Source organism: Diplotaxodon limnothrissa, linkage group LG11 (assembly GCF_057381915.1).
Source record: "Diplotaxodon limnothrissa isolate DT_005_m linkage group LG11, D_limnothrissa_male_GT1.1, whole genome shotgun sequence".
NCBI classification, from domain to species: Eukaryota; Metazoa; Chordata; class Actinopteri; order Cichliformes; family Cichlidae; genus Diplotaxodon; species Diplotaxodon limnothrissa.
The window spans coordinates 20,520,168-20,546,507 of NC_140606.1; the positions used below are offsets into that span (position 1 = coordinate 20,520,168).

Below are 26,340 nucleotides of genomic sequence, written 5' to 3' on the forward strand. Positions count from 1 at the left end.
TTTGCAATTAGATTTTTCTGTAAGCCACGAGAAGACATCTGATCAAAGTTTTCATACATTGTGAATAAAACATTACACAAGCATTTTCTGATCAGGATGGCAGGACACCTCCAGTGAACTTGTGGATTAAACAAATATTTCAAAGATATAAGCTGTTGTGGGAACCACAGACTTGGTCTGGTATGGTTTGTGGTTTTTTGGTGGTAGTGGTGAGATAAATCCCCTGCACTTCATTTCCTGCAGCAGTCCTTAAAAAGGCTGAAGGAAGAAGAGAAATGAAGTCAATAAGTCTTCTTCCAGGAGCGGATGTACAGCTGGATTGGGAGAAGGGGATTTCTGTTCTGTAGACTCTTGTGGAAAACATCAAAAGCCACCCTCCTCACTCTGTGAAGATAGTCCTCCAACACCACCTGAAGCACACATCACAGGAGAGTTTGGTTTCGGCTTCAACAGGTTTGACCTAACAAGCTCCCGTGTAAACACCGACTCATCCTCCTACAGGTATTGTTCATATGGATATGACTCAGACCTTCATAACATGGTTTAGTTGTTGGTTAGGATACTTGAACAAGTTTTTAACTGCAATTGCAGTAGAAATAAGTAAACACATACACCACTGGCCATGTCTTTTTTTTGCCCCTCCATATCCTGTGAGTCACTGAGCAAAATGGAGGTGAGTCAGAAACCTGAAACTAGCCAAAAATTGACTATGGCCACAGATGTACACTACTGAGTCTTAAAAATGCTACTTCTATGGTTTTATATTTGGGTATAGAGGACAAAATTGCAGCTTGACTAAAGTAGGAAAACAAACAAAATGTCACCAAATGATTTGAAAACCATCTGCATGACTACATCAGATAAGAGCATTTTAGCTCTCTTAGAAATCTGAGTGATCAATGTCATAAAGAACTTTGCATTCATATTGCTATGGTATTTGTCCTCAGCTCTAAAAAGGTACCCTCTCAACTGTAAGGTTTAAATAAACTACTCATGTGTTAATATAAAAGAACCTAAGCGGCGGTTGTGCATTTCATGTCCCTCAGGCTTCACTAGGACTACTCTGTTTTTACCCTGCTGTTTCACATGACTCATCCGAGCCTGCCGTTCATTTAAATCAAATCGTCGGCGCGGTGAGAAACGTGAATGTCTGTGCCGGCTTTCTTGTGCGGGCAAGAACACTGAGCTGGAAAAGTATCAAGCACATGCATATGGACAAATAATACAAGTCCACTGCAGCGTGAACATCATAATCTACACTCAGGAGTGCAGAGTGATTTTTGCTGCAAACTGCAGAGTTGGAGAGCTTTTCAGCTTTGTGCTGTAGTAGATGCAGGTCAGTACATCAGCATCATTATCATCTGAAATCATTGTTTTAGATTCAGAAAACAGCTTCTGCATGCAGGTATAAACAGTCAGCTTAAAACAGTGTATTCCTTTTAGGAACCAATTGTGAGATAAAAGCAGTGCTGCATTTTTAGCTACTGGGAAGTATTGACTAACCCTTCGGTGAATTACATCACTTCAGTGTTGTAGAGTAAAAATTTCCAGGTACTCACACTTTAGTAATGCTGTTAATAAAATTTTAGAAACATTTTTCTTTTTTTTTAAATTCAGCTTTAGTCATATAATGATGCCATTTCATCTCCAAAGAGATGAGCTGCAGTTTTCTTACACAGCACTTAGTGCAAGTTCTTTACATTTTCATCTGAATACATCTACTCTGAAAACACAAGATACATCCTGAGTTGGCAGATATTTGATGATGTATTGTTCAGATTTTACACAGGTAGCAGCAACATAATGACATCAATAATTAAAAACAGGTGTTGATTCCATAAGTTGTTAGTTTTTTGTAGGCAACAGTCTAACATATTTGGAGGACAATAAAGCAGATTGCTTTGATTAATCATATTGTGCTTCATTCTCATGGTACCAAACACGTATTACTTTAAATTCAGTACGCTAGAGTACTAGTGCATCTCAACTAACTCGACTGTGAAAATTTTTTTTTTTTTTAAATAATTTATGTCAAAAAGGTAAACTTTTACATCTTCTATATCCACAACACAAAAAGTGAAACACCTCAAGCTTTTAAAAAAAATTGGTTGAGGCTCCTTTATCACAAATTACTGCAGTGATGAGTCATGGAGGTGTTCAACTTAAGTTATTATTGATCTGTTACTGAAGCCCAGCTTGACTTGACGATATCAGTTTCAGCTGTTTCTCATCTTTCTTAAATGTTCTATTGGATTGATGTCAGGAGAGTTGGCTGGAACACTGAAGCACAGTAATCGCATGCTTAGCAAACCCTTTGGTAGTATTTTGGACTTTTCTGCTGGAAAAGGACTTTGCATCCTCAAAGCTTTTCAGCAGATGAAAGCATGAAGTGGTCTAGAATCTCCTGGTAGATGGCTACTTTGGACCATTGAGCACGAGTCCAGTAGTTCTTCTCCTTAGCCCAGGTATGACACGTCTGTCTTCTCTCATTCAGGAGTGCGCCGATAATAGGAATGTGACAGTTGTGGCTTCTTTCCTGAAGCATGGTGGCCCTTGATGCACCGACACCAGCCTCAGTCCATTTCTTGTAAAGCTGGTATTGACTTTTCTTGACAATCCTCTCAAGGATGAAGTGATCCATGTTGCTTGTGCACCCTTCCCTGTGTTTCTGACAAAGTTTTACTTTCCAGTCGATTTTCCATTACCTTGCTTTCATACAGCACTTGAGAAGCCAGCCTTTCCAGAACTTTCTGTGACTTACCCTCGTTGTGAAAGATGCTGATGATTGTCATCTGGACAACTGTCAGGTCAGTGTCATCCCTGTGATTGTGTGTATTCGCACTGTTTAAATAGTTCTAACAAAAAGGCTTGAAGTTTTCACTTTACATGTCATAAATATAGAATTTGACAGTTTACTTTTTAAATTAAAATGAACTTTTTCAAGCTATTCATTTTTTTGGAGATAGACTACAAATAACAAGGATCAAAACCCTTCTTCACCTCTTTGAAAACACACACAGCAAAGGACTCAACACATAAACACATAACACTTAAAAAAAAACAAAAAAAAAAAGCAGGCAGCTTAATCACAGTCTTTCTTGTGGACACTCAACTTTGACTACAACGTCTATCTGCGTCATGAGGAAAACACTTTGTTGCATACTTGTCTGTTCTAAAAGTGAATTTCTAAACTACCATCTGTGATTAAAACCTTGCGGGACTTGAATCATTGGAATAATTGAATCATGCTGAATCTGTGATTCAAACATTGACCTCAAATTTTATCTATCAACTTCTGTGTCAAACTGACCCAGCTTTCATGCTGAAGATCACTGCTGGAGATAAGAGCTGCCTGTGTAGCTACAAGTCACTGTCCAAATAGTGTTTTGATGAAGAGTCCAGTGCCCAAGTCCAGAGGCAACAAATAAGGTCAGCAGTGCAACGATGAGCATGCTCATGTTTTTGTTTTTAACATTGTGTGCCATCAATTTTCCTCCTCGCTCAAACTGCAAATGATGAGTAACATCCTGAGGCATCTTGAGAAAGGACATTCAGCTAAAATGACCTAAACTGAGTTTTTTGGCCATAAGCAATGATTGCTCACTACCAGGCCCAGTGGCCAGATGTAACCCCCATTTGTTGTTTTCCCCAAATGACAGCCAATCTGAAGGGTTGTTTTCACTCTTTCTTGTATATGGTATACAATGATCAGGCATAACATTAGAACCACCTGCTTAATACTATGTTAGTTCCCCTTCTACTGCAAAAAAAATAGCCCTGACCCAGTGAGGCATGGACTCCTCTTCACCCCTGAAGGTGTGCTGTGGTATCTGGCATTTGTTTGTCCATTATATCCCAGAGATGCTCGATTGGATTGAGATTTGGGGATCTAGGAGACCAAGTCCTAACACCTGAAACTCATAGTTGTGCTGGATGCATTATCCTGCTGACAGAGGCCAAAGCCATCAGGGAATACAGTTTCTATGAAAGGGTTGGTGCTTTCAGTGAAGGATGGGGGGTCAGCATGGGCACCCTGACAAATCCTTACACTTACCCATATATTCCTGCTTCTAACACATCAATGTTCAGGACAAAAAGTTCACTTGAAAGAGATGATCAGTGTCATTCACTTCACCTGTCAGTAGTCATAATGTTGTACCTGCAGATCTGGTTTAACTGTGCAGTCACAGTTAAAATCAAGTTTTCTCAAACTCATCTTTGGGCACGGCAGCTCATTGGCACAGTGGGTTTACCGTTTATGTGGTTTCTTCTCCCACTGAATAATATGTTTTCTTAATCGCCACGATTTCTAATGTAGCGTTACATAAAAGTTAACAGATCTTAAAAATATGCAAATTTTAAAAAGTTTAGGCTTTTCCCAAATTAAAAGTTGCGCTTCCAGAGATATCGCATGTAACAGCTGGAAAACTAAAGAGAGACATATCTTTGTGCCCTAATTTTAAATGTTTTCGTCTTTAAGCAGAACGCCATCGTGCTTTTTTAAAAATAAATAAATAAATTCTCGCAACTTACATCATGGCTGCACAGAATAATCAGTTCTGTGATCTATCGCCTCTCTGCGGATCCTCGTTTGTCAAAAGGCTTAAACTGCGATTGCTTCTTACAAACAATGACTTGCATTCATTTTTAGTTAATAAGCAAGACTTCTAAACATTTTTAAACCTCCATATGTAATCTGTCCTAAAGACAGAAAAGTGGGAAATCAACTGGGAAATATAACGTAATCCAATGCAGAAGCTCAACTAAATACAACTTTATGTCCATAATTGAGGTCATGGTGCTGGAGGTGTTGGAGGTGCACTGACTGAACTGCACTGAACACTGCTGTTAATATTCTGGATACTGGACACCTCATTAATATCCAAGAGAGGTGATGTGGATTTCCAATTTCATTATCTTATTTTAACCCCCCCAAATAAATCTTACAGATATAGAGCCGTAATTTTCAAGCCTAAAGGAATGTTTGAAAAGTCAATTTAACTCTTGATAAGAAGTGATGAGGATACTATATTTGGGTGCAACAGAAGCCTGAAAAATCGCTTTGCCTTGGCCTCAGTGGAAGTCTGTTTTTCTGGTAGTCTGAACAAAAAGAGGAATCCACTAGAATAAATTGATGGGCTCAGTTCTTAAAAGCTTTTCATGGGAGGTTAATTAAAGCTCTGAGTCACTTTAAGACATTTTTTTTGGCATATTTGACATTCAGATGAATTTTTCTCCAAAATAAATATAGAGCGATTTTATACGAAGCAGTTCAGAAGGCATACAGAGGAATGTCAGCATCAAATTGTCAAAGAATAAAACCATGACCACATTATTTGACTTACAGTGGGGAGGAAGGCTGGAGTGGCAGCTGCTGGAACATTGTGGCTAAAGGATTGTGCCTGAAGGAGAGAGCACAATAAACAGAAATTAAATGGAAAGAAAAAAAAATTATCTACACTCGCCCACACCAAATACTTTAAAACGCGCCCACACTGGCCTTTTAGGGTTGCTTTTCTAAAGACCGTTCACCCACACAGAAACAACAGGAAACGGTTACATCTCATGTTTGTCTGCCGTCACACAGCACATACCTGAAGCTGTGGGACGGACTGGTTACAGTGAAGAACTCAGGTCTTTTTTTGTTCTCTCATGGACACAACTTACACATTTTTGTGCTTCTCTTGTTATACAAAGGAGCAAGTGAACATACTGACACACTGGCAGCTCATAAACTACACTTGCTGCACTGAGACGTCAATCAAATCACTTTTTTAGGAGCTAGACTTCTGCGATTTTCGCCCTGGTTATTGGCTTCTCTTTAATTTTCAAAAATAAATCCGACATATTCGATTTAGATGAATGAAGTTTGTGGTATACTACACAGTAACCAAGAATGACAGTAGAGACTCTTACAATGAGCAAAGATGAAACATGTATGCATTATTTTGGTGGTAATTTGTTTTTCATGGTTTCTTGGGAGAGTGGCTTGTCAGCTCAGACACCATATCGATGGTATGCAGTGTATCTTTTAAAAATTTGATCGGGACAAGTGGAAGTCAAAAGCGATGGCGACTAGTTCCATCTTATACTTTGACGTGTCATCAATGTTCTTGCAGAGCAGCATGACTCCTACTGGGCGTTTAGGGAGGCTGAATACTTTTTCCACACTTAATCAAATCTCCCTGAATTTCAAATCAATTTGTAAGTAGTTTGGTTAGACTTATTGCTCCATCTTGGGCCACCCAATTTTCATGCAGTTGATTCTTAACAGTAACAATAAGCAGATAAGAAACACTGGCTAACTTAAATCAAATCAAATCAAATCACTTTTATTGTCACATCACATGTGCAGGCACACTGGCACAGCACATGCGAGTGAAATTCTTGTGTGCGAGCCCCACAAGCAACAGAGATGTGCAAACACAACAACACAAACGAGCAAAATACAAGAATGGCCAACCTGAAACTAATAAATATATGTACAATATATAATAGTGTATGCATTTCTGGATGTGTATACTAAATATTTTCCTACGTGTGTGTGTGTGTGTGTGTGTGTGTGTGTGTGTGTGTGTATACACATTTTTACAAATTAAATAGTAAAAAAATAAATAAATAAATAAATAAATAAATAAATATAAATAAATATATATATATATATATATATATATATATATATAAAATAATAATAATAATAAAATATATAAAATATACAGAGTTGAATATGTGCAAAACAAGTGGCATTTATATACAGTGTGGAGTGCATAATGTTGAAGTTCCAGTAGTGAAGCTGAGGTGTCTATGACGTGTTCAGCAGTCTGATGGCCTGATGGAAAAAGCTGTCTCTCAGTCTGCTGGTACGGGACCGGATGCTGCAGAACCTCCTTCCTGATGGAAGCAGTCTGAACAGTTTATGGCTGGGGTGACTGGAGTCCTTGATGATCCTCCCCGCTTTCCTCAGGCAGCGCTTCCTGTAGATGTCTTGGAGGGAGGGAAGCTCACCTCCAATTATCCGTTCAGAGCACCGCACTACTCGCTGGAGAGCTTTGCAGTTGTAGGCGGTGCTGTTGCCATACCAGGTGGTGATGCATCCAGTGAGGATGCTCTCAATGGCACAGCGATAGAAGGTCCTGAGGATGCGGGGGCTCATGCCGAATCTTTTCAGTCTCCTGAGAAAGAAGAGGCGCTGCTGCGCCTTCTTCACTGTTTTGTTTGTGTGTACTGACCACGTAAGATCCTCAGCCAGGTGTACGCCAAGGAACCGGAAGCTGCTCACTCTCTCCACAGCAGCGCCGTTGATGGTGATGGGGGTGTGTACTTCTCTGCACCTCCGGAAGTCCACTATCAACTCCTTTGTCTTTGCGACGTTGAGGGTGAGATGGTTGTCTTGACACCAGTGGGTCAGGGCGCTGACCTCCTCCCTGTAAGCCGTCTCATCACCGTTGGTGATAAGACCCACCACTGTAGTGTCGTCCGCAAACTTCACAATGATGTTGGAGCTGTTAGTGGCTGTGCAGTCGTAGGTGTAGAGTGAGTACAGGAGAGGGCTCAGTACACACCCCTGTGGAGCACCAGTGTTCAGTGTGATGGGGGATGAGGTGATGCTGCCCAGTCTGACCACCTGGCGTCTGTCAGACAGGAAGCTAAGGATCCAGCTGCAGAGGGAGCTGCTCAGTCCTAGATCCTGCAGTTTCCTGTCCAGCTTTGAGGGAACGATGGTATTGAATGCTGAGCTGTAATCTACAAACAGCATCCTCACATACGTGTCTCTCTTCTCCAGGTGTGACAGGGCAGTGTGTAGTGTCAGGGCTATGGCATCATCAGTGGACCTGTTGTGGCGGTATGCAAACTGTAGAGGGTCCAGTGAGTCGGGTAGTGCAGAGCAGATGAAGTCCCTGACCAGCTTCTCGAAGCATTTGCTTACGATGGGGGTCAGGGCTACAGGTCGCCAGTCGTTCAATGAGGAGATGGTGGAGGATTTGGGTACAGGGACGATGGTGGCCATTTTGAAGCAGGCTGGGACTACAGACAGAGAGAGGGAAAGGTTGAAGATGTGTGTGAACACTCCAGCCAGCTGAGCCGCGCATGACTTGAGGACGCGGCCGGGAATCCCGTCCGGACCAGTAGCTTTGCGTGCGTTCACCTTCCTGAAGCACTTCCGCACATCCTCCTCAGACACAGTGTGCGCTGCAGGTCAAGCTGCAGGTCAAGCTTAAAAACATCTTAATACAGGAAAGCACCTGACACTTAGATCCAGCAAGGCTTAGAATACGGTGATGAAGTGTGAGACCTTACTAGCCAACTTACTTGTAACTCAAAGAAATAGTAATATGAAAATACAGAACACCATAACAAATGCACAGCATGTTTAAACCCAACCATTTTTTAAATTATTCCTAAATGTTAATTTTGAGATTATATAAAAATATTGACTTGTAAAGAGAATAGTTTGTTTTTTATCCTTTTAATGAATTAATTTTTGATTCAAGTTTGGTCTTATATTTAATTTAAAGTGTCATTAAAGAGATTTTAAAACCAAAAAACAATGTAGTTGTTCATCTGGCTCACAGTAAGTGTTCCTATCACTGGTGTTGCTACACAAGTACTGCAAATAAGAACTAAGACCCATTGAGAAGTCAGTCTTGAAAAGAAACACATCAAGGACGGATTAATCTTGTTTCAATGACCAACAGTGTAGGAAGAGTACCACTTCTTTTAAACCTAGAAAGGAGTCTGTAGAAAAGACAAATGTGACTTTAAGCACACTGTGAATTAAAAAAAACAAACAAAAAAAAACATTAGAAGTCATTTAGAAAAACTGACTTTATGATAATTAAATGTAACATTTTGTCTGAATTAAAATTTCCAGTTTTAATCATTTTAAATATGCATTTATTTTAATTATAAAAAAAAAACACAAAAACCCCCCCCCAAAAAAACCCCCCCAAAAAACACACACACACACACACACACACACACACACACACACACACATTTTTGTGGGGGTATCTTATTGACATAATGCTTTCCCTAGCCGCTTACAATCAAAAATGAACGCGTAACCCTAACTTATTGTAGTCCTGACACTAAAACCACATTTTGACTCTTAAAAATGCCTTCAAAATGGGGGCATTTGATCCCCACAAACATATGTAAACATACCACACACACAAAGAGGTCATTACTTGCATAATTTGTGTAAACTGGCTCTTTGGTTAATGGCTATAGCCACAATAGGAAAAAAAATAACATTACATCTATTCATGGCAGAGAAATCATTTACATTTTATTGTTTACACTTTAATATCACACGTCCTTTAACTGTTGGCGACACTCCTAACTGGTATAAAAAAGGCTCAAATTAAAACAAGTAACTGCTGATGAATGTTTGGGAAGCCACTTAATGAAAAAGCCTCCTAAAGTACAAAAATCAATGAGGCATGTAAGTGGAGGTTAATAAATCTCCCAACTAATTAGAGCTACATTAGTTAGACAATACTCAAACTGAAGACATTTCCAGGGCATTTTCAATGTGCAAGACGCACATCACAGCATGTCAAAGCATTATGTGTCACTGGTGTTCATTTACATTATAGCACAGCTTTTTGTTCATGCTGTTTTGAGTGGATTAAGAGGTGTTCATGAGTGTTATAAAACACAGTAATGCGGAGGAGAATTTTACTTCATCTCGTCTCTGAAACGAGTCATAATTTCAATCAACAGGTGCTGCAGAGGCATTATGCAAAAATATGTTGTGAGCTTGGCCAGCCTCGATGTGATGCTGCTGCTGAGTTCAAGGCCTTTGTGGAAATCCTGAGTGTGTTAACAGATCAGCCTGGTTATGTTCTATACTGTAGAAATACCGCACTGAAAGACGAGTGTCTCCTACTAACAGGTTTACAAAGCCTGATTATTTCCCCTGAGCACCACTATTATCCAAAGTAAGCTTACATTTGAACTGGGTGAACACAAACATGTAGTTTATAAGAATGCAATCCAGCAAACATATTCATGTGCAGTGCTGACTGAACATATGAAAAAAATATCCATCTCTCTTTTTAACTGTAACTCAATTGAACTGTACTTCGATGTTGATTTGTCACCTGAAAATATTCAGTACTCATTAGGGCAACATACTGGACAACACTGACAAATTAGAGGAAGAGCAACACAATGGCAGAGGTAAAGACCAACAAATTTTATGTTGTTTTTGTTTGAAGTTAAACACAGTTTGGAGTTCAAAGGGCCGACATAACCGTGCATATGTTGTGTGGAATTTGTTTGTGAAAGATCCAAATGTTTTTAGTATGCAACTTAAAATACACTTTGTAACTGCGGAATATTAGAATATTTCTAAAAGCTACTGTGGTCAGCTGTTTTAAGCCCCAGTCACACACGGTTACAGACCCACGGACATTCAATGGGTTGCTAGGGAAAAAAGTGTAATTTTATATACATGAATGTATATAAAATATACACTCATGGTTCCAGTTACTATATGAAATTGGTCGCAAACTGATATATGCCGATCACATTGCTGTAGTTGCCTGTATTCTGCAGGGAAGATGCTAACTCGTGTGCAAGTTAGCATCTTCCCTTAGCATCTTACATGCAAACAACTGCCAACTACTTGCTAACTGGTACTGAAACTGTGTTGCCTTTACTACTGCAATAGTTATGTATTAAAAAGCGCAACTTTTATTTTGAAAGGAGATATTCTCCATTTCCCGACTGCTTCGAACTTACTCGGGTTTCACTACTGCTTTCTCCATAGTTGGAAAATGTTTGCAGACAAGTTGGTGTCTTTCATGCAAACTATCAGCAACCTACTAGCAATCAAAGCATTCACGAGGTTGTTTTTGGTTTAAAGCCCTCTTTGTGACTGATTTCACCTGCAGCAACTACCTATCAACCCGTCAGGAAATACACATTTTTCTAGTCACCAGAGATTCCAGGAGGTCACTGACCTCTTTTTAGGCCTATGTATCTAAAGAGGAGGAAAAAACAGGAGGAAATTAGGCCTCCTGTTTTTGTTTATTTTCGTGAACAGTTCCTGAAATTAACAATAAGTGCCAATGAGCTTTAAGCAAAAGCAAGGCAGTCACAGAGTGGCTGGATGATGAGAAATATTCAAATTCTGTTGTTCAGGCTTCCCCTATGGTACCATATTCTCAAATGAGCAACAACTAGCCCTCAAACTCCCACTCAAACTTCAAAAACCACACAAGGGTGCTTACTCATCTAATGTGCTCTCTTGCTCTCCTACCTTACCTCTCAGGAGAAAATGAAAAAAGGTCATTTGCTATGCACTTTATGTTGTTTCATACACTTGCAGGCTTGTTGCACTTGTTTCAAATGGGATATGGTGCTGAGTGTTGAGTTAATTATTCTCAAAGCTTTTCTTTGATCTGTTGTCCCTTACTTTGGACAAAAGCCTGCACCAACTGAGTACATGTCGATGCATATGTAAATCCCAGAAGCCAAGTTTCATTAACTAGTGAATCATATATAAAAGTAGCACTAAAAAGAACATGTTTTTGCCATGTGAAACATCTATACAGGAATATGCCATGTGCATGTGCATGCAATGTAGACCTTATTGTGTAGGTGAAGTACATACATGTTGCAGGTGCACGTGAGCCTGACTGGCGATGTCATACACAACATCCCGAATGTTCTGCTCCCGGCTGCCCCGGATGAAATCCTCCTGAGAAGCTCCGTGCTGGAGAGACACACAATAACAAAAAACGGTGATGTTTGTGCATTCAGTTCACAGCTGTTCTTTCAATTTAACAACAAAAACTATCTCTGCAGTTCAGCTGTATCCATTTTAGCTCCACTTCCCACACGAGCCGAGTCTTCTCTTTAATATGCTGAAAAAGGTTTAAAAGCACCGAGTTGGCTCCTGGAGCTCTAGCAATGAAATGTGACATTGTGCTATGGGGGCATACCACCCCCACACTTGAATACTAAAAAATAAATAAATACACACACTGCAGCAGTGTTTACATTACAGGTTGTTTTGTTTTTTTAACTTGTCAATATATAAAAGTGCTCTGCTTATTTAAAAGTGGTAAACACTTCAGTTATTGGTGTTTAGTGCAGTAACTAACATCACACAAAATGCAGTTTAACACCCCACCCACACCCCTTTTAAGAAAAAAAAAAAAGAAAAAAGAAAAAAAAACCAACAACAACAACAACAACACAGGTCACTGGTAGAAATAATAATAAAGTGTATACTGTATGCAGAAATGCATATCAGAACAACCAATTCAATCCCAGACTAATTCCCATTTTTCCATAAATGTATTACCCTGGCTCCAGATAAGCACAACGAGCTGACAAGATAACAACAGGTCATTTTAACTGATGATTTTCAGAATACCTCCCACCTTTCCAGCGACACTAGCGACTGTGTATGAAACTCAACAAAAAAGTAGTGAACATAATCCACTGTTACAATCCCACATTTAATGTCTACTAGTATTCCTGTTGATGTTGAAAGTCTAGCAGGAATGTTGAGCCTATTCCAAGGTGGAAAACACATTCATGAGCTAAGATTGAAATTTTATTCAAGACTTTAATTCAAGGAACTAAATTTTGTGCTTTTCCACACCTGCAGACATGTCGCGTTTTAATAAGTTCTTTCAACTTGTTGGATGATGTGGTATTAATATAACTCCCACTGGTGCGTCTGCATATGTGGCCACACATAATGATGTGACAGCAAGTCAAGGCCACTAAGAAGAAGAGAGAAATCAATGACTGGTGTCCATTATTGACATCCTGCAGTTTACATGGATCATTAAAGCAGCAAAGCCTGTTCTATTTATTTCACATAAACTGAAAGCATTGATTCCTCTGCACCATGAGCACTTTTCCTCCAGCAGAATATAAAATCTTACATGCACGACCATTTGCAGGTTACCTTATAGCTGAGATATAAAAAGGAACAAAAGTGATATTTACAGCAGAATTTAGAAAAATTATTCCCTACAAACAGCATTACATTAACAAAGATTAATTCTCTTTGTCTGTAACATCTTTATATTGTTCTGCGATTATTTAGTGAATATCTCAAGACTCGTATGTTTGGTTGGTAACAATGATCTATTCTTTTTGTACCTAAAAAAAAAAATATATATATATACTCAGGTGTTCAAGGGTTTTTGAATTGAAATAAATAAATTAAACTTCAAGAAAACTTGAGAAAGTGCTAAATGAGCTTTTGGGAGATGCACAAAATAACTATTTCTGTAAACATGATAGGCAACTTTTGGAAGCCTGGTAGCCACTGGGACTTTGGAGAGAACAAAAACTATGAAAGTTTTGCTGTGTACCAACAATATTACATTAAAATATGTCACAATAATTCAAAACAATGGGGAAAAAAAAAAGCCCAGAAAGCCACGAAAAGCTAAAAAAACAAAACAAATGTCATCAAATAATTTTTTTTTTCTTTCATATTTGCAAATCGACCGACACAGAAAGAAACAAACTGCCTTCAGACCACATGGTTGTGTGATTAAAAGTTTTCAACTTTCAGCACATAGCATGTAATTTTTCTGAAACCGGACCAAAGTGTTGGTCTTTTGTGATATGGCATCTGTACGTCACCTAAAATAACGTATTTAAGATTTAACTGAAGTTTAGACTGTCGGGTTTATTTCAAGGATTTTAACCAAATACGGCATTGACCATACAATACATAGAAATCTTTCAGGACTCCCTGTAAATCACAACTAGGTTGGACCTCCTTTGTCTTCAGAAGTTCCTTAATTCTTCACGGCACAGATTCAACAAGGTGCTGGAAACATTCCCCAGAGATTCTGGTCCACATTGACATGACATCCACTATTTGAACCTCCTGACCACCACATCATACACTGATTGAGATCTGGTGACTCTGTGGGCCGTCTGATTCATTGTCATGTCCAAGAAACAAGTTCCTGACCTTGCACATTACCCTGCTGTAAGCAGCAATCAGAAGATAAATCAGTTAGTATTAGTATTAAGGGACACGAACTGTAGCGATCAGCCTAAAGTATGGACGCGAGGCAGGATAGATCTAAGCTTTTATGCTGTTTTACTAAAAAATTTTGAACTTAACATCTGAATTGAAACTCACACCAAACAACGATTTTAAAATCTCCTAAAACTGCCACTCACTAGGTATTTTCTCTTTTTCAGACCTCTCTGTAAACCCTGGAGACTTTGTAGGAAACTAAGACCAGCCGATCTGACACCAACAACCACACCCTGTTCAAAGTCATTTAAATCACCTTCCTTCCACTTCCTCCAGCAGGTATGGGTTGCCACTATGCAAATGGCTGAACAGATATTTGTGTTACCAAGCTACTCAACAGTACCTAATAATGTGACCAGTGAGAGTATATCTGTCTTCTCTTTATTTAAATCTTTGTTTTATTTAAAATCTGTTGTGGTGGTGTAGAAAAAAAAATCCCTCTTCAATAAATGATGGGATTTCCAGTATAATGTTGCATAATTACACAGTACAAAAACGTAACAATAACATTTATATTAACCATGAAACAATTTACAAGCTGGCTTGATTTGGAAAATGGAGACATACTGTATCATTAGTTAAATTGTCATTTGTTGTAATCAGCATCTTTTTGAATCAAGACAGGTTTCTTTTTGGACACATGAGGAGATTCATTTTGCTCCGATAAAAAAACAAACAAAACCAAAAACCAAAAAAAAGAAAAACAGACATTTGACAAAATCAGCTATCATAAGCTTTTATTAGCATATTCACCACATACAATGAATGACTGTTGGATTAATAGTAATTATTAAGTATTGTTAGCCCTATATATGATATTCTGGATTACTTTAAAATATTTGAGTAGCAGGAATCATAATTTAGCAAATTGATATCTTCACTGTTCGATATAACGATATATATCGGATGACGATATAAAAACGTCTAGTTTCATTTTACGCTATCGTTTGTTTCGTGGTGTCGCAAAATAAACTGTTTACGGCAATATTTTTTCATCGTTTTGATGGTCACTGTAGTGGCTATATTCATTTCTTAAAGTTCTCTCTTTCTCTTATATTTAATATAACCACGACGGACGGACAAGCGCCTGTTTTTATGCGTTGTGGTTAGCAACAACGACAGTAGCACCATTGCGTGTCCGCTTGCTTATGTTCCACATAAACCTTTCACAATAAAGCTCAAGATCCTGTTGAGACTTTTCAAAATAAACTGAATCACATGAAAGAGCAGATTATTTACGGATGAGAAGTAAAAAAAGAGCCGCCAGGTGCTAAAAAATAAACCTTAGACTCAAACGTTAGAACAGGCTTTTCCCGGCAGCACGCCGTGTAATAAATACTCACAAAGAAAACGGCGGCCGTTACAACTTATGTCTAAAAATGTATCGTTTCATGCATCGGTTAAAACACTCGACTCCAGCTACATGACGCGCAGCTGGAAACACTTCCCGCAAGTCGAGCTGCCTGAGATTCACAGAATTTACAGAAAATGTTACATTTTTGTGATTTATATCGTTATCGGACGATAGAATTCTATATGGGGATATGAGATTTTGGTCATATCGCACAGCCCTATATGTTTACATCTCAGACAAGCAGATAGTAGGGACTAAACTGAGACTCTCAGCTCTAGGTCTGCTGGGGGGGGGGGGGGGGGGGGGGGGGAGTTGCGAAGGATGAGCTATTGCGGGAAAATAATGGAAAAAAGTAGAAAAAGGGGGGGGGGAAAGTGGAAGGCAATAATAAAAGTGACGTTGAATATGAGAAATTATTTCCAGGAAAGATGATGAGGGGTTCCTGACCATCCAATTACCTCTAACCAGACTACCTGCAGTGTCTGCCTATTATCAGTTGTGTAATTTCTACCTTTTTCGCAGTCATTTTCAGAATTCAAGCATCAATGAAACACAAAGTAACACAAATTGTGTACCCACAGTGCCCAGCTGTTACACTGTGTGAGTGAGAAAAGTCAGGTGACAAAATCCAGACGAAGCAATTTGGTCCTGTGTTTGGATTTGTTATTTTTGCACTCACAACATAATATTTATGAATGTAATGTCAGAACTTCGACAGAGGCAGACAGATACTGAGCAGAGTGAAGAATGACTGCAAACAACCTACAAAAGCTGTGCCGCAGCTTGTAGTTCAAGTGTTATTTATGGTGCCAAATGGAATAAGAGCACAAAGGTGATGATATCTCCACTGCCAGCATAACTTCAATCAATATTTCATGTGCCTCATTTAACAAAAGGATGGAACAATCCAGACTGTTAAAGCTGTTGCTATTCTGAAAGTCCTTTGTGCCAATTTCAGAAAATGATAGAAGCTTATCATATGCCAGGTTTTTGCTGTATTTTTAAGTGGACTGTTCGATGCACTCACACTCACTATACTTCAAAAAACGAGAATGTCATTTAATACTATTTTCTTGCTACTAAAGGCTCCAATAGAGGAATATCAAGGAGCAACAACAGGCTCCTGTATAACATCCACAGAACCTCTGCTCTTAAAGACAGCTATGGTCATTAAATGGCCTGCACTCAGTATCCTGTTCATGTTTGCATGTGACCATAGACTGTATATAAAAAGATTGACACACATTGGTTTTGGACTCTGTGACTTGAAATGATGCGGCGCTAACGTCGCACACTGTTGGTGCTGTTTGGGAGCAGACAGCGCACTGAAGCAAGGCACCTGGAACCAAACATAAAATTAACATCCTTTGCAGTTCTGCAAAAGTCTATGGGCTACTAGAGGCAAAGCAGAGCACTTTTATATATTGGCAAGTAAAAAAAAAAAAATCCCACTAACGGCACTTTTCACATCTCAGTTTAGCAACTTTTACAGCCCTATATCCTCTTTTAAATTACTTTCCACTCAATCAGTGCAAAACAATCACTCTGAATAATCTGTACTTCATTTAATTAAAACATCCACCACATAAGTAGCATAAAATAGAATAGATGATTACTGCATCCATTCTTTTTTGCTGCCCTTTATAAACATCAGGCTTTCTATGTGTTGTACCAATCACAGTGTTTCCTGCAGTGAGTTATGGTGATTGAAATTCCACAAAGGGCCCTGAACAGCCTCCTGCAACTAAATCTGATTTAAGTTGACAAGTGTATAAAATACAATTAACATTTGTGCATACTATTAAATTTATTTCAATGAAACTAAATACACTGTGACCTCGTGCAACAAGTGAGTGGGTTTGTTAGATTTGTATTGTTGATTGTCATTTATGCTTAGAAATATTTACTTATATATGCTTAGAGTTTTGTAATTAGTTGTAGATTGGTAGAGGTTTTGATCCTTGATAGTCTGCAAACTTTGTGTGTATTAGACAGCACTTTGGGAGCATGAGAGGTCATACCGTGTCTTATTGTTTTATGGTAGGATTAACGTAGTTGCGTCTGTTCTAGTCTAAGTGCTCTTTGTTTAGATGAACTGCAGGACTTCCTCACCGTGTTATCTAGGATGAACCATCTAGGGTGAGGGGGAGGCTACCCTCTTCCTGACCAAGGATGTTTGACCCTTTGATCAGCAGTCCACACACACACACACACACACACACACACACACACACACACACACACACAGGCAAGGTACTCTTTGTGTGTATGTAGACGTCATATGTTAATGAACTTATGCATATTCATGTAACCTCAATAAAAGAACAGTGGTACGGGAGAACAGACGAGAGCAACTGGGGTCAAGCGAAGGAACGGTGCCTGTCCGGTTCTCTCCCGTGCACGAGAAACATGAAGAAGCTTGCCTACTTGTGTCTTGCTTTGCAGTGTAATTATATTGTCTTCAACGTTCCAGCGGATGGGTTCAAGCTACAAACCTATCAGGGTTTACCTTTAAATCCTGCAGATTTTGATGCGCGTCACTCCCTGTCAGACTGTGACAGAACTGAATGGAGCTCACAATGAAATAAACTGCAGGACGTCAGTCAGTGTTAATGAATAAAAGATGAGAGAAAACTCTCACTGTTCAGACTGTACATTCTAGTAATCCTGCATGTAAATAGTTCTGTTACAGACTCAGGCAATTCAAAGCCTTTTACGGTTCAAGTAACAGTCACCCACACGCATAGTATTTTCATTTTGTACCTAACGAGGTGCTTTCGCCATCACATAAAGATGACACACATCAAGTTTTTATTTTTAAGGGAGGATTTAACCCAAAGCCCAAAGGTACTGTGACATGCTGACTGGGGATCAAACCACCAACCTCACAATTTATGGACAATCTGAACCACAGCTCCTTAACCAACTGTAGGCTTGTTGTCCCAAATATTAAAAACAGTCCAAATTCTTTCAACCAATAAAATGATCCATGTAGTGCATAAAGTATCGGATAAAGTACTGAGTATTAATCACTCCAGTTGTTTGTGAAAAAAAAAAAAAAAAAAAAGGTTTTATGAGATTGAGGTGATTCAGAGGTTAACAGCAAATTAGCTAGCTAGGTGACAGCTACAGATGACATGCCTGCAGTCATGTGAAAAAAATATTTTTTTCAGGAATCTCTGCAGTCGGGTAAAAAAACTTAAGTACACCCACACAGCTTCCAAGGGAGTTAAGAGTGTAAGCTACAGGTGCTGCTAGTCACATGCACTTAACCCTCTCAAGGCAGGCGTTGCAGATTTGCAACAGTTAAACACTAACAACCTGATTTTTTACTCAGAAGTACCCCTGCAGGACGTGGTTGTGTATTAGCAACTAAAACTTAATTTGAGCCTGAGAGGGTAAACTAATAATCAGCAAGTGTGAGCACCTGTGTAAAAGCCAGATGTTTGGGCAGTTTGCCAGATAGGCGCATTCACGTGTGTGTTAACACAATGCCAAGGAGAGGACGCCCCAGCAAATTGACTCAAAGGTCTGACTGCTCAGTGAAAGAAACTGCAAAAAACTCAAGAGCTACATCTCTGCAGGCCTGATGTGATACATCCGCACAAACGCCCCATGCCAACTGTCAAGCACAGCGGTGGAGGTGTGATGATTTGGGTTTACTGCATTGTGCGTTGACTGAACTGCTCTGTATACCAAAGAACTCTACAGTCAGACTGAAATGCTGTAACAGGTCCTCAAAAGAGCTGTGAACAGAAATGTGCAAACCTCAATGAACTGAAATAATGCCGCAAACACATTCCTCAACAATGATTTGAGATGCTGATAAAGTCATACAGAAAATGATACTACCAGTGGTGGCTTTACAAGTTGCTGAATTATGGGGTAATTTCAGTTTTGGTTCCCATTTTCACAAGACTGTGAAGACTGTGACACCACAACTATAACTTTGGAGATGTTAAAGACTAAAACCTAATTACCAATGACATTTGGAGAGTTACTGCAGTTGGCTGACATAAGAATGTGCCATCTTGTGGGTAGCTACAGAGTGTTTTTTAGACTAGTACATTAGCACAGTGAAGCTCTAGGATGAAGGTTAAATTTTCCTCCATAAATATACACAAGGATGCTCAGCAGGCAGAGATAAATGCCAGAGCTTGTGAAATTAGCCCATCCATAACACAAAGGATGTCATTAATATGCAGCTGTGTGGTTTGGATTACTTGCTGTGAAAAAGTTTTGATCCCAAGCTTCATGCCGACCCTGCCAAAGAGTCATTGGAGAACAATGTGAGCCCATCAGCTGCAGCATACACTGTCGGTTTCTAACTAATCCAGGTGATTGGACCTGGAAACAGGGTTGTTACCTCATCTAACCTATTAATTTAACAAGCAAATAAATATGAAATATTTTTAAACTAAAACGCAGCAAAAGAGAGCAGACCTCTTAGATCCAGTGGAACCTATACATGGACAGTCAGAGCTTAAAAACCCTCTTTGGGGAAGAACAGCAGCTATTGTAACAGCAATTTGAACAAATTAGATACAATTACAGCCCATTAGACTTAGTTGAACAGAAACATTATCCCTGTGTTAATCAATAAACCCTGTTTATGTGGCATATTACAACCATGAAATCAAATCAGATTTTTTAAAGCCTGTGTAAGTGCAATGTGTGACTTAACTGCAAAGGTTCACATCAGGCTGTGGTGTGTTGTTCTAACAGTACTATAAATCCAGCTTAACCAGTGAGCTGTGCTGGAAAAGCATTTTCTGTTGCTCTTCAATACAATTTGCTATAACATAAAAGTTTTTGTCCTGTCTTTGTGCTCCATCCTTCCTATCCAGCAAAACCAAAAAAAGAAGAGGTTACCAATTAAGTTTGAATATTATATTTTGGTAATTGATTAAATCTTAAGACTCATATATGAACGGAAATTTAATGAAATTCAATCAAGCAAATCTTTGTAAATAGAAACAAGAAAGAAAAGATTTTATGGCAATTCAAAAGATGAATGTTGCATCAAAAAAAATAATCAGATCCCCTTGTGAATGTTTGCAGTGATTTGATTGACTGTTTAAACAACATTAACTCTTCAGTCTACTTACCAGCCCCTTTTCCCTCCTCAACTTGCTCCCCTTGTGCTTTTTTAAACATGAGTGATTGTTCGAGTATCGGGACAATTTATTCCATCGCGCCTGCCTGCTGTGTCCAAGAAATTCAACTCCTGTTTGCTAATTGAGGGAACATTACATTATAACATTTTGTTAGTTCATTAGTGATGTGCAAGTCACCCTGCATGGATAATATGAGCCGAAGTGTGCATGTGTACATGTGCAGGGTATTACAGCACACCACCAGCGCCCTCTTAAGGCAGCAGAGGGCAATGACATGAGGTAGGTTTTGTCACAAGGCTTCGAAGATTTTAAGGGCACCACCTGCATGCTACATTCAATAGTCCAAACGCATCTGCACAGCAAATACAGCCCAGCACATCCTGGCTCCCTCTGCATCGCCGGACTGTTATTGTTCTGGGTGTGCGACAGATGGCTCAGCGTGTGGATGCAAATTGTTTGAGGTGTCTTTTGTTTTTCTGCTGTGCCTGCAAATATGCAAACTAAGAGGGTTTTGCCATATTGTTGTTGTGTAATAATGCCTCACAGTTTTGTTTTCGGTTTATGGTGGACAAAAATTTCAACACTGTTCCAACAAGAACGTCACTGACAACGCGGCAGAGTCGTGCCATGAGTCGGTCAAATGTTTGCTGGCATGTGTGGGATTGCCTTATGTTACTTTTGTGAGGAAGATTCAGACTCAGCTAAATATGAAGTAGCACTTAAAAGATCCTTCACTGAAAGTACTCTTAGGTTTCTGTTACAAGGCTAGAAATGCTTAAATTACATCCATGCCTTCTGAAAAAGCCTTGCAAAGTTTATATGCAATTCAGGCTTCAAGTTTTCACATCACTCTCGTGTAAACTGGACCATGATTGGCTTCTAAACTGGATGTGATGTTAATAAAAATTCAAAAACATCCTGCTTGCATACACAAAAAAACCTTTGATTTTCACGGGACTTGATTTAGTTGCCTGAGTAAGGCAACATTAAAGTAAACGCTAGGGTATGACTCTTGAGAAATGAATTTAACACAATAAATAAGAAATAAATAACAAAGGCACATTAATCTGCTGATGATGATACCAAAAAATCATCTGGCTCAAGTCCTGAATTTGTTGATTTCCTGGGTTTGATTTGGGTCAACAAAACCACAGTTTATCAGACGTGTCACCTTCAGTAAAGTCTCAACAGCTGCAGCTCAAACCTCACCCAAGTTTTTCGCTCCTTTGGGCCTGAAATCAAAGAAAAAGTTCAACTTACCAACATGCAGATGTCCATGGGCAGGTAGACTTTCCGTCGGCTGCTGTGATAAGGAGTCGCTCTCAGACATGTTATGATTCCCTGAGCTTTACCGATGTGACTCGCTGCGTGGTCCGCTTGGACATTTTTGACACCTGCAAAGAAAGACAGTTTGGCATCACCTACTATAATTCATTTTCACAGGTAAATCACACTCCTCACTTGAGGCAAAAAACAGGTTTTTGTTCTGGAAATAAAATGCTGTGTGGATCAAAACCATTAATTTTTTTTCGTAACACCAAAGTACACCAATTAAAGCATCTAAAACAGACTTTTCTCATTTTGAGGGGCCCAATCCTAACTACAGTCCTTCCATTTTAAATGTCTCCAAATCATAATCCAATCTGACACCTATAAATTTACTTCAGTGTTGATTAAATATGTATTTGGCACAGAGTAATAGCCACAGCCTTCTTCTAGCCTCCTGGCATATTTACTCACAATGTGACACAATTAGAGGGAGGGGCCTGCTGGTATTACAGAATGATGAATCCACCAGCACAAAACACCAGAAACAATATTTGGCAGGATACAGAAAGCAGAAAGACGACAAAATGAACAACAGACCATTTATTTTGACCTATATTTAAGTTTTTAAATGGCTTAAATGGTAAAAAGCAGAATTTGTGCTGGCTAAAATGAAACTTGTGAATTTGCTAAGAGGGTTAGACGAGCTGGCTTAGGCCGGCACAGCTGTCAGAGCAGAAACAATCACTGACCAGATAATTTTTTCCTTTTCACACTCTGTTAACTTTCACTCTCATATCCAGTGAAATGCTGCTGTGCAGAATCCGGCTGTGATTAAAGAAACCTGCAGCCACACGGGCACACTGAAGTGACAACACACAGCAGAGCTGAAAAAAAGAAACTACTGGATTTTGACTGGATTTGTTTCAGCAAACAATGACCCATAAAATATGGATGGATCTGCCCAGATAAAGGTCTTTAGGAGGGACTCGGGACACCCCTCAATTTATAATTACTGTTTGTCTTTTAGCTATCAACACAGTTTCTTACCTAAACACTCCAGCAGGAGGTAAATCAAGGATGACTGTGTGTTCTCTGAATACGCCTCCAGCTCCTGAAGGTTCCTGTAGGCTCTGTCATCCAAGTCCTTTTCCTGGTAAAACAAAGTTTTAATAACAGAAATGTCACTTTTCCCATTTTTAATTACGCTAAACAGCAGCTGGCAAGTTTCGTTTTTATTTCCATTAAAATAAGCCATTATTTAACCTCTAAGGGCACAGGATGCAACCATCTGACAGGTCTTGTAGATAACCCACAAAGCGAAAATAATAAATGAAAATTGAAAAAAAGCAAAATATACACATGCAAAGACAAGTTTATATTGTCACATTTAAGCAGTTATTCGTGTTCAGTTTCACTCATCAGCAACTTCATTTATTATATCACAATTTAAACTTCCAGCAATTTGAATTTAATGATCATCTTAATTTTGTCTTACTCTCTCTGTTATGATCCTCAGCAGCCATCTCTTTGTCAGTTTGTGTGTCCTCACTGCCTGAAAAACACCACACAGACTGTTAATTAGCTGAGGTGCAACACTGATTCAGATTGGTGCCCCTCAGCTAATTGAAGCCGAGGGACAGAAACACAGAAATCCGACACACTGCATGGCATGTTTAAAACTGAAATAAGACATCCAACATCCTGACAGTGTTTCCCCTATATATTGCTAACATGAAGAAAAAACATCTTAAAATACCCTGTATTCTGTTGGCTAATATTTACCCTCCACAGCTCAGTGCTAACTGGTTGGTTCGGAGGCTCATCTCTGTAGATTTCTTCTATAGCCGTCTTCCAAAACTGCATTCGCATCAAACCAATGGTCTTTTGGGAAACAGAGTCCTTCACCTTGTAGAGAAACAAATGAGCAAAACAATTGGTTGACGAGCCAGTTTGAGAAGGACCTGAAATTAGCCACTGTAAGGCAAGGCAAGTTTATTTGTATTGCACAATTCAACAACAAGGTGATTCAAAGTGCTTTACAGAGACATTAGAAACAAAAACAAATAAAAGCATGATTTAAAATTGATTAAAACAAGCAAGCAAACAAAAAACAAACAAACAAAACAGTATATAAAATCAGAAATCAAAACAGATAAAATCTGAACAGTAGATAAGTAGATCAGTAGTTAAAATGTAAGTTTTGAAATTTAAGCTTAAGTGTGGATTTGGTGCTTTATTTAAATGCAGCTGAGAATAAGTAAGTAAGTACTGTAAGGATTTCATTAAATTCCTTTCTTTTTTAATTTTAATTAAGAGGAAAGTCAGGATAGAGGATAGTCAGGAATAGTGGCGGTATAACAGTAGTAGCAGCGGCAGTGACGCAAGTAGTAGAAAAACAGCAGTATTATCAGTAATCATTCTGCATTCAGCCTGATTGTACCAATACCTGCCTGTGCCAGCTCCACATTGAAGGCCCTCAGAGCCAGAGAAGAGCGCCGTGCCTTCTCTGGGAGGAGGAGAGAGGACAGGAAACCATCATAGTCTCTGGACCTGAGGAGGAGAGAGAGAACGAGCTGATAGGGGTGCCGGGAAGCAGATGAGATTTCATGTTTTATCCAAAAACATTTTCATACCCATATAACAAAATAGTCCCATTAACTTGCTACTTCTGTATAGCCTTTGACAACACTGTAATTTTGCATAAGTTGGACAAGATAACTTCAAAAGCCACATTTTAAAACAAACACTTTAAAAATAATAATAAATAAATAGGAGATTAAACAAACCAATTCTCTTAAATATGTTCAAACAAAAATAAGTTCACATCAAACACAACCGAAAGAGCTTGTTACCTCCAGTGAGTTTCTGACAGTTTTACTAAAAACTAAACAAAAGTACCTGCAAATAGGGATCCCAGGGAACAGTTCGGGATCCCAAAATATTAGAAAGTCTTAGTTGTTAGGGATTCTTTTAAGAAAAAAAAATTCAAGTGACCCACCCATATTCCTACAAAATAATAGTATTTTGAAACTATTGTTTTTCTAAAACATTTGATCTGTAAGTTCTCATATAAGAGCTCAAGCAACCAATGTTAACGGGTGGAGAAAATAAGGGCACAATATGTCTTTTTTTCTAGCACCATTTAGAAATTAGAATATTAGAGATCAGCTTTATAACACAGAAAAGAAAGTCAGCGCTGCAGATTTTGTTTAATCTTAGTGACGGACAATAACAATGATCATATACATACAACAAGGGGAGGTATGTGATCCTCGTGGCTTTTTTACAGCTGTTGTTTCCATTTTAGTTCATTTTCTGAAGATGTCATGATTTAAATTATGATCATATCAGTTCATAACAAGAATAGAACTGGTAGTTTCTCATTGCAAGCTTAAAAGGGCTTTGTTTTTACAGGCCTCATTGAACTGACCAGCAATGAGAACCAGAAAGTCCAAGGACTCCAGTGCAGATCTAAGGAGAAGTGTAGATTTACACAGGTTGGGGAGGTCTCGTGGAGCCATTTCTAAACAACTGCAGATTCCAAGATCATTGGCTTAAAAAATGTATGAAAGTACAAGTTATTCGGATTTGTCACCACTTGGCAAAGGTCTGGAAGAAGACCTAAACCAGGGGTCCCCAATCCCAGTCCGCGAGGGCCGGTGTCCCTGCAGGTTTTAGATATCACCCTGGGTCAACAAACCTGAATCACATGATTAGTTCATTACCAGGCCTCTGGAGAACTTCAAGACATGTTGAGAAGGTAATTTATCCATTTAAATCAGCTGTGATGGATTTAAACTGGGATTGGGGACCCCTGACCTAAACTGTCGCCCTCATATGAAAGGAAATTGCTTAACGATGTTCAAGAAACCCACTAAACACCAAGGCCCAACCCTGCCATCAGAATCAGAAAGACTTTATTTATCCCCAAGGGGCAATTAACATACAACAGAGCAGAGCGTTGAAGATAAGGGCAGGGCATAAACAGGCAATAAGAGTGAGATAATATGAATGAACTATAAACTGCTGGCGCATTAAAGAAATCATTAAAATGACATACAATTTATATTCATTTGAATAATTGGTGTATGTAAACTGTAGGTGTGCGATATTTGAAAGAAGTCTTGCATAGAGATGTGTCCCCACAAAACTTAAAAACTTTAGATTGCTTCCATTTATTTATTTATTTTTTCAATAACAGGACGAAGTTTCTTGCTATAAGTGACCGGATTATATCTGCTTTCTATAAACACAGATTAGCTAATTAACCACTAACCCAGTTTGTGTTGCTAGCAGTCAGACCCACCTAACCAGATCCAGGCAGTACTTTTGAGTGTGTTGTGAGTCTCCCGTCGTGCTGGTTGATGCCCTCACACTCTGTATTTCGGCTGCTCGCTGGATACAAACACTATAAGGTGATATTTTCCTCTGAAGACCATAAACCAGCCGGGCTTTGCTGCATAATAATCCATGTTTCACACTAACACCAGCCGCCATGTTCCCCTTTAGCGTGCACCCCGACCTTGTGTTACATCAAAATAGTTCACCGACCACCTTGAACCAGCAGA

At 39.0% G+C, this 26,340-nt stretch overlaps 1 protein-coding gene across 1 annotated transcript; it reads right to left on the bottom strand.

The window, feature by feature from the left end:
* Positions 1-26,276, bottom strand: ndufaf6 (NADH:ubiquinone oxidoreductase complex assembly factor 6). Its single transcript, XM_085365324.1, has 9 exons — positions 26,079-26,276; positions 24,223-24,322; positions 23,555-23,677; positions 23,268-23,324; positions 22,820-22,922; positions 21,764-21,897; positions 11,624-11,725; positions 5,346-5,402; positions 1-410 (listed from the first exon to the last, which is right to left on the bottom strand). The coding sequence occupies exons 1-9, from the start codon at positions 26,267-26,269 to the stop codon at positions 282-284; spliced, it is 996 nt and encodes a 331-aa protein (XP_085221450.1). The 5' UTR covers positions 26,270-26,276; the 3' UTR covers positions 1-281.
* Positions 26,277-26,340: the final 64 nt, after the last annotated feature.

Excerpts from the sequence above, each read along its gene's own strand:
- ndufaf6 (XM_085365324.1), bottom strand. The coding sequence starts at position 26,269 with ATGGCGGCTGGTGTTAGTGTGAAACATGGATTATTATGCAGCAAAGCC. Across the intron at positions 23,325-23,554 it reads TTAGCACTGAGCTGTGGAGG|GCAGTGAGGACACACAAACT; the intron begins GTAAATATTAGC and ends GGTGTTTTTCAG. Across the intron at positions 5,403-11,623 it reads CTCACGTGCACCTGCAACAT|GCACAATCCTTTAGCCACAA; the intron begins GTATGTACTTCA and ends TCTCTCCTTCAG.